This window comes from Diadema antillarum, unplaced genomic scaffold (genome assembly GCF_040938485.1).
Source record: "Diadema antillarum isolate AM-2024a unplaced genomic scaffold, OU_Dant_1.0 scf00000156, whole genome shotgun sequence".
In the NCBI taxonomy this organism is placed as follows: Eukaryota; Metazoa; Echinodermata; class Echinoidea; order Diadematoida; family Diadematidae; genus Diadema; species Diadema antillarum.
In genome coordinates this window covers 105,603-115,099 of record NW_027271045.1, presented here as the reverse complement: position 1 = coordinate 115,099, position 9,497 = coordinate 105,603, and the positions used below count along the sequence as shown (strand labels likewise).

The 9,497-nt window shown below is 39.9% G+C and overlaps 1 protein-coding gene across 1 annotated transcript; it reads left to right on the top strand.

Annotated features, from left to right (window-relative positions):
• The first annotated feature begins 1,498 nt into the window (after positions 1-1,498).
• Positions 1,499-8,953, top strand: LOC139722033 (transmembrane protein 134-like). Its single transcript, XM_071633355.1, has 6 exons — positions 1,499-1,582; positions 4,459-4,550; positions 4,922-4,998; positions 5,891-5,932; positions 6,228-6,284; positions 8,567-8,953. The coding sequence occupies exons 1-6, from the start codon at positions 1,574-1,576 to the stop codon at positions 8,653-8,655; spliced, it is 366 nt and encodes a 121-aa protein (XP_071489456.1). The 5' UTR covers positions 1,499-1,573; the 3' UTR covers positions 8,656-8,953.
• Positions 8,954-9,497: the final 544 nt, after the last annotated feature.

Below are 9,497 nucleotides of genomic sequence, written 5' to 3'. Positions count from 1 at the left end.
TGCTTTCGCAATGGGAATTGGCGCTTACGCAATGTTCGCGAGACATGTGAAGGCGTTCAGCTAAAGATCGCGGAGCACGCGCGTATTGCATAGGGATTGTACATCGTGCCGCAAGCAGAAATACTACGTCACATATCGCTCTTATCGGCGAAAATTGTGCCGGGTTTTGCCCTGGTAAATCATGAAAACTGCGTTGGTCAATGGTAAATTTCTTTCATGAAAACAATTGCGTTAATGAATAATCTTGTCTATGATATATGAAATGATTGAAAATAATTTGCCCGATTTGTTTACAAGTTGGAAAACCCTTAACAATGCTTAAACTGCCGCAAACTGGATATTTTACTCTATATAGTCAGGTATCCTATTACCGAACGGTATCCTATTACCGAACGCGTACTTTGTCAATGGAGCGCGTACAACAACTCGAATAGGCATTCATTGCACTACGCGCTGTTATCTCACAGGGGAAGCCAGTGCCGAAAATTGCTAAACTGCAGCAAAAAACAAAACAAAACGTAATTTACCTTAAATTTACATAATAATTGCTAAAATTTCGATGTTCGTTGTCCTGCGTTAATAAACATTGACCGAAAATGCAATGTACTATTTTCCCCATACAGAAGGCGCACGTTCGGTAATACAATACGATTTGCGTCGGTAAAAAGAGACAACTTTTGTGGAAGGGTTATTTGAAATACGGATTTTTTCTAGAAGTTGGCTTATTTTTTAAGTATTTTCGTTACAGCTAAAGTCATCAGCATTTCAATTATCTATAAGGATATTTCTGGCTGAATTATTGCACAATGTTGCCCGTTTGGAGCAATAAAACAAAAATCGTTCGGTAATAGGATACACCTCCATAACCATATAGACACCCTATAAAGTATTCACGTATTCCCAATCTGCCAATACAAATTCGAAATTTCCACGAAAAACTGCTCATTTTTCACCACAGTTTGCTTGTTTGTGGTAACCCTGCCAGGTTTCAAATTTTTAAAGGGATACTGAACACAGTCCTGGGCATAAATTTTTGCTCAGTGCGCTTGTAACAATTTTTAAGCAGGGCGGCGGTATTCAGGCCCCTGGCCTGGCGAGGTGCGTGCGGGTACCTCGTAGGGCCCAGCGAACAGTCACACATATTTGAATATGTGGGACTTATATGTAGTTTGTAGGACGCAGCCGCAGGCCATGGCTTCATACAAATAAGGTTGCAATTAATGACTGATGGCATATTTTCACATACCTTGACCCTGCACATGAGGTAAAAGTATCTGTATCAGAATCAGAGGCCAGATCATCGTACAATGTGGTCGACGAGATTTTTACTTGTCATTTTTAGCCAGGCATTTCCGTTCACTCGCTCGCTTCTTTGGTTGATTGGCAACAATGCATGACGAGTGAGCCCTCTAGTGATAACTGGTAGCACATGCAAATATTGCAAACATAACAGCAGCTCATGTCATCAGCGCGAGCGTCGTCTTGGCCGTTTCGGATCGGCATTCGTTAGATTTACTGTAGAATCTATTCATTTTTTGACAGATAATTGATCCCATGGTTTTCCGGCACTATCATGTCAACGGTGAGTCATTTGTGACTTTTCACAATTTGATATTTAATTGCTTCTGACCTGTCAACACACGTTGTGTTATCGATTGTTTATGTTTTTTTAACGTGCGAGCAATGCTGGATTAGCGGGGAGCGGGCATCGGTCCCTAGCTGTGTGTGTCGGCCGCCGGACCGGCGGCGGGATCCGCGTCCGCCGCCTCTCCGACACTTTCTGACTGACTATGATGTGACTGTGTCTGTTCTCTAACATGTGAAAGGTCCATGCGCTTGTAACACTAAATAGCCCATACATGGTGATATTGAAGTACTGTATCTCAGCCATTCGTCTATGCTAAGTAGACTCTAGATATCGTGGCTAAAGCTAAAGGGTAAAGCTAGCCCGACCAGACGTAGACAGAAAGATCCGTCTGTCCGGAGGACTCTTTTATATTTTGCCATTAACGCTGTCCTCCGGAGGGGATCCGTGAAGCCAGACGCAGTCTCCGCGGAACATTCCCCAACAGACAGATACAGACCGATCTTTCGGTCAAGACCAGACGCTGTTACGCTGTGCAAATACAGCGACTAGATCTATATGCTGTATTGATCTAAAGCCCGCTGCACACTATACGAGTTTGCCCCGATTCACCGGTCTTAAGACTAGAACTTACAGAAGAGCGTGACGTCACAGTCTTGCCATTTTCTAGTCATACGACTGGGTCTAGTAACGCCAGTCGTAGAGATTTGACATGTTGAATTTCTACGACCGGTCGTAGGCTTTCAGCCATTCACAACGCAGTAAGATGCAAGCGCACGCAGTACGCAGTGCACGCGCTTTACAGTCGTACATAGTGTATTAAACGTACTGGTGTTAAAGAAGGTTCGGTCGTATAGTGTGCGGTGTCCAGTCGTACAACTGGTCTTAAGACCCAGCTTGGCTTAAGACTTTAAGACCAGTCTGATCGTGTAGTGTGCGGTGGCCTTTACCCGGACCCTTGATGTTTATATAATAGAACTTAGAAGGACAACCTATTGTAAGCTGTGCTCCACTGTAGAACCTGGCGTCCTGTCTGTCATTTGAAAGCTGTAGGTAGATCGTGAGTCGAGTCTAACGTTAGTATTCTTACCAGCTTAACAATTAACTGAAATATAGATAGAGTCTACAAAAGTTTCCGCAACTACATCGCAACGTAGATAGAGTGATGTCAAACACTCCCAGAAAAGTGCAAGTACACATCTGTCTATATCATCTACTGTCTGCTATGTATGCTCGTGAAAGCTGAGAGATAGATAGGGGGCTTATTTTTCAGTTTTGTGGTACATTTGTAATTATTGTTAATATTATAAGGTTAAGGATATTTTTGTTATCATAGGAATGGCAACAGCTGACCCTAATATGATGTGTTCAACATCAATAATAATAACAGTGATAATGGGATATATTTATTCAAATGTAGGCAAAGAGAGAGCATGCCCAGTAGTTTCAAAAGATCATCAATTGTATGGTTGTTATGATGAGGATGTTATGATTGACTTTTACTTTCACTTTTATATCCCCTACATCATGATGGTTGCTTTCCAAATGGGATGATATGAAATAGAATAACCATTATTATAAAATTATTATAAAAACTTGTCATCATGCATTCCCCCTCTGGTTAACATACATTGTAGATCCTCAGAGCCTTCACGGACCTGTGTAACGTAGAGCTATAATTTATGGTACGTGTAATGAGATTGAAGGAGAACGACTGGTATAAAAGTAGACCATGGTTACCCTAAAATTGGCCCATGTAGACCACCAATATGTGATATTTACACAGACTTCTTTGAGTACACGTTGTCTGGACAAGGAGATGTTTCATTGAAAATCAGATTTCTTTGCACTTTAGGTATGAAAGAAGCTTGAGTTGAGGTGAGCTGCTTGTGATATCTGCTCATATTCTGGCTTCCAAGTAAAAGAACACTCCAATAAGCCAGTTTACAGTTCCACTTTGCGCATGAGCAGAAAAAGGTCATTTGTACAATCAGGCATGTTGGATTTTTAATTCACTGAGATTAAAGGGGAACGCTAGTAACTGATCAGTGGAAATCAGTGGAAATGCTGGGAGATGATTGTTCCAATCCTTATGGGATTCATTCAAGAGTTCATTGTATATCTATTGTTGTGTGAAAATGATTTGCTTCAGAATGGTCTCATATTCAAGTAATGTGCAGTTTAATGCTTCCAGGTTAGCGTCCCTGGTCAGTGACGGAGCATTAATCTGCACATTACTTGAATATGAGACCGTTCTGAAGCAAATCATTTTCACACAACAATAGATATACAATGAACTCTTGAATGAATCCCATAAGGATTGGAACAATCATCTCCCAGCATTTCCACTGATTCCCACTGATCAGTTACTAGCCTTCCCCTTTAAGCATCCCTGATGTAATGATTATACAAGTAACCCTTACAAATGGTGCTTACTAGCACATCCACCTGACAGCAAGCCTGGTATTTAGCAATGTTGGTAGAAAAAGTTTATTTATGCATTCAACACAAAATAATAAAATGAATGCCTGCCGAAGTGCCAATTGACAGACCATTCTTGTCACCTGCTCTGCAGAAGTTCATTCTTTGTTTGAACGTGCAACGAGTGCAGTGCCTACCCAACTGAGAAAAAAAGAAAGGGAATTTGTACCAATCTGCCCATGAGCTAACTGTGAACTGGTTTATAGGAATAGAAATTAATTAAGAAAATTATGATCCACTTTTATTGTTGCTTTCTTTCCTCAGAGTCACCATTTGAATGTTAATGTGTTCCTTTACAGTTTTGTTAGGCATACATTTTTACATTAATAATGTTGCATCATAGGCTGTCATTTAACCATTATGTGTTTGTTTGTTTGTTTGCTGATGTGTAGCCACTTATTGATCCGACGGCACCAGACCAGAGCACTGGCACCTTCACCGAAGAAGGGGTTGATGACAGCCAACCTGACGAACAAAGCTTATGGTATATGGAATTTCCATTTAAATCTTGAGCTGCATCTAACACAAAACCAGTTCATTACTTGTTTCATCTTGCTGATTTGCTGTGATGTAGGAATGTTTCCTTTATGAATGCAGTTACTGTGACAAATAGATTTGATTTGGCAGTTTGAGAAAATTGTAGCATAATAATCATGGTTTCATATTTTGCATTGTTGTTCATTTGTATTAATTTGATGATGTGACAACTTAACTAGGTCCTTTTGGTACAGTTGTACTTTCTACCTCGCGTACTGCATGCTACATGTGTATATCATGCATCATTTCTATTTCAATAGCTTTGATGTAGCCTTATTTTTTATATTTTTAATTTGTTTGATTGTTTGTTTATTCTAGGTGGTTTCAAAGGAAGGATGTGAGGGAATACAGAAGTTCATTGCTGATCTCTGTTATTCTTCTTGTTTTTGGTTCAGGTATGACATGCTTTCAAATCCAGTCAGTAACCCATGCCACCAAAGAACTCTTGTTAGAAAAGCTCAAGTTGAACAAATATACAAGATTTTTTTTTTCCTTTTCTTTTTCATCTTTCTCAGCAGTGACATGAAGTATAGGGGAAGTTAATTAGCATTTCTCCTCTCATAAAAGTAATTCCATATCAGTGGAAATTATTCTCTCCCGCTGACTTTTCCTGCACAGGGGATTATTCTGACAAGTCAGAGCTCTCCTCAACCAAGATTTCTATTTGAAGATTCTTGCACTCCTGAGGAGTTTCAGTAATACTGATTTCTGTGTAGAGAAGCTTGCTGCTTTCTTTTTTTAATTTGATCTCTTTTTTTTTTTCATGCATTTGACTTATACAGTACATTACATAAGTTCATCATTATGTAGATATATAAACCACAATTTCCTACATATCCTTGAAAGAACGAAACACTGTTTTTATGTTTTCACTTGATGAAGAGAAGGAAAAGATGAGGTTACTGGTGATGATTAAAGATGTCGAAGGAGAGAGAAAGCAAGCAATTTTTCATCACTGCTGATTTTTCTTTGCCTTCCCTTTACAGAAGTATTTGATGAGATTCATTGAAAGAATGAAAGAGAAAATGTTTATTTTTTTATCCCTCCATAAACAAATTAAAGAAATAGAATCTGTCACTACTCCATGTTAATTTTGATTAACAGTTTGAAAACAGCAAAATTAGGAATTAAATTCTAGATATTACAAGAGATTTACTGGGCATCTTCTCGTATATTTTGTGCTTTTTATCAAGTGCTTTTAAAAGTTTTTTCATATATGTTGTGTTCTTACCACTTTTAAAAGTATTGTGGTTCATGTTTCATTCTTTCTCTATGTTGTGGTTGCAGCTCTACTGTTTGCAGGAATTATACTGGAGATTGGTCACAGAGGTGGGTGTTGTTGTTGTTTTTCATTCATTTTGCTGTCCTTTGTTGGAGACAGAAAAAGTGATAGTGTTGTATTTTGCAACAAGGTTTCTGTGATTTGACACCGTAGTAAGATCCTATAGATTCTTGAGCATAGAATGTGAAAGAAGATAGTGGTAAAGTTATGTGGCATATTATGAAAATCTGTGTGCTTTCATAAGGTGATGTCCAATCAGTTTTAAACGAAACAATATAAAGTCTCAGAGAGATTCTTCTTGTGTGACCAAGGCCTTGTCTTTGCTTAATTTTTCTCTCGCAGATCATGCAGCGGGAATTGTGTGTATCGTCGCTGGTTTTCTCATGTTCGTCCCTGGACGTAAGTGTCTTAAAAAGAGCAGGTACATGTATGCTCTAAAATTTGTGCTCACTACCAAATGTCCAGAAAATGCTGTCAAGCAGTGGCGGATCCAGAGGGGGTGCACCGGGCACGCGCCCCCTCTTTATTTTTTCTTAAAACAAAGGAAATAAAAAGAAAAAAATTAAGTGAAACCCGAAAGTAGCACCAGAAATATTCTTTGCTTCCCCCCTTTACGAAATTCATGGATCCACCCCTGTCAAGTGTCTCTCATTAGTTACAGTAAACCTCGGATAAGTCGACGTCGAGTGAGTCGAAAATCACTTAACTCGAAGTAAAATAAAAAGTCCCGATTTTTCCCTATGTATATTCTCTAAGAAATATTTGGATAAGCCGAAGTACGAGAGTCGAATTTCGGATGTGTCGAAGTGAAACATTCAGTCCCTTTTGTACAAAATACACGTAGTTTACATCACTTGAGCCGAAGAAAATTTATCTGGCATTCTCATTACATTTAGAGGAGAACAAAAAAATCGGCATGTTGCAGAACCCCGTCCCTGACTTGCTGCAGTAAGCATGCACACTCACCGTACCGCTCCGCACGCATGTCGAATACATACACATCTGTACATGTATACACACAGCACATCGATCCATACTTTATCCATATACACACAGCACATCCATACTTTATCCATGTCAAGCCAGAACTCCTTGGTCAACCAATCGCTGCTTTAATATTTTGGTGACAGGCCAAGTAGGCGGAGCTTGTTTGTGCGTGCCCGGCTGGCTGTCTAGTTTTGTTCAATGGAGGTGGGATGGGCCTGGGAGAGTGTTTGTCTCAGGGTAGGTCAACAGAGATGGCTACCTATGTTGCACCATAGACATATAGCACATGCACATTGCCACATTAGCGCAGACATTCTCAGAACTACGTTTAACTACCAGTATTGATGCAAATTCCATGTTCAATTTAGAACAAGAACATTATCTTCGAGAACAGACAAATTTGAATGCAAACACACACAAGCACACACACACACACACACACACACACACATGCATGCAAATGTACTATAACACATGTACATAACTGTGAGTCGAAAAAAAATCGACTCTCGCGAGAGTCGAAGTTCACTTAAGTCGACGCATTTTTGTCAGTCCCGAGAGCTTCGACTCATGCGAGGTTTACTGTATTTCTTATGGTTACATACATGTAGTATTCATTCAAAACTTCATTGATAAAAATGTTCTATATGTATATTAATATATTTTGTTTTCTTTTTATCGTATACAGTATTTACTGTATATGTACCAGATACTATTTGCGGCAGCCTGGTTTCATGTTCTTTTTGCCATTTTGAAACTTGCTTTGAATACTAGTCTTGAAAAGCGGTTCCCCTACGTCAAACCATCATATTTTGACAATATGTCTCATTGCTATTACTGTCCTTAATTCTAGTTTATGATTATGCATGTAATTTCATCAAGTCCAAATTTGTACATCCTGGAAGAGGTTCATCTGATTGGTAATTCTCTAATTAAGGCGAAATTTCTTTTGTACACAACCAAAGAAAACTATTTACCTTGCGTGAGCTTTCGCCTACTGTCTGTAGGCTTCATCAGACTGACGTTGACTCACCGTAGATGGGGTGTAGGCAGTCTTACAGTCAACAAATTCACACAACAAATTCACACATTGGATAAGAGAGGCGATCCACATACAACGGGGGCAGGAACGCACGATGAATCATGACGAGGGGCAATACAAATTATCTTCAGCGTACATTCCCATTCTCTCGGACTGTAAGACTGTAAGACTGTAAGGTGTAGGCAGTCTTACAGTCCGAGAGAATGGGAATGCACGCTGAAGATAATTTGTATTGCCCCTCGTCATGATTCATCGTGCGTTCCTGCCCCCGTTGTATGTGGATCACCTCTCTTATATCCAATGTGTGAATTTGTTGTGTGAATTTGTTGACTGTAAGACTGCCTACACCCCATCTACGGTGAGTCAACGTCAGTCTGATGAAGCCTACAGACAGTAGGCGAAAGCTCACGCAAGGTAAATAGTTTTCTTTGGTTGTGTACAAAAGAAATTTCGCCAAATTTGTACAATTTTTTTTTTTCATGTTGCCACAAATCTGGATTTCCAAGTGACTCATAGCATCCTCACCCCATCCAAACCCCTCTCCCTTAAAAAACCAAAAATGAAAACAATACAAAACACAAACCCAAGAACCCTGAAAAATAACTACACCAGTAGTAAGCATCTGCCTATCTCTCTCTCCCCTTCCATACAGTGTACTATACGGGCTATGCTTACTTTGCCGCCAAAGGCTTCGAGGGTTTCCAGCTTTCCAACCTCAAGTACTTTAAGCTGAGTAAATAGGGCACGACGCCCTTGTGGCAGTCTGCCACAGAAATTCACATCCATTGGGTGGCGTGGCATTACATGTACATGCAGTGTCTTGTGTTGTGTGGACACAAATGCACTGCAAAATTTTCACAGTATTGAACAAAATATTTATGAATGTGCACAGATATTTGCAAGCATCATTTAAGCCAATTGTGTGTGTAGGTTGATGTGTGTTTGTGTGTGTGTGTGTGTGTGTGTGTGTGTGTGAATAAGTGAATATGAACTGTAATGCAGAAGTGTGAATGTCTATTTGGTATGACTTACTGTTTTTTTGTTTTTATGGGGCTTGAATAATATAGACTTTTGTGCAATGGGACTGATTCCCGTAAGATACTTGCTGGTTGTATTCGATATGGCTGTGCTTCTGCTCAGAGCAGGCAGCGACATCCATGATTTATGTCTGGCTGACATGAAAGTACTTCAAGGTGTATGATCAGTTACCATAATGTGAAACATGAGGAGGTATTACATCTGTGCTGGTGAGGATTTTACATCCGTCATCCATTCTGGACGAGAATTTCAGGGGGTGACAGTAAGCTGTATGGCTGTTGCTGCTGTGGGCACCAAATTTAGTTTGCCATGACTGTAACTTCTTGCTTTCTGCTGCCGGTTGCTCTCTGACACAGAAGCAATAAGTGGAGTAGTAGTCATGTACTGATGCAAAATCACTGAAATAACCGGTCAGAGTGATACTGTAGCTGGGAAAAAATGGCAAGGAGATTTCAGGGGGGGGGGGGGGGGGACTGTCTACTGAACTTTAAAAACAAATCATTTTTGTACACAGTCAGTAGGCCCCCTGATTGCCCCATTGACAG

Coding starts and splice junctions, on each gene's coding strand:
- LOC139722033 (XM_071633355.1), top strand. Junction 4,999..5,890: donor TCTTCTTGTTTTTGGTTCAG/GTATGACATGCT, acceptor TTGTGGTTGCAG/CTCTACTGTTTGCAGGAATT. Junction 6,285..8,566: donor TCTCATGTTCGTCCCTGGAC/GTAAGTGTCTTA, acceptor CCTTCCATACAG/TGTACTATACGGGCTATGCT.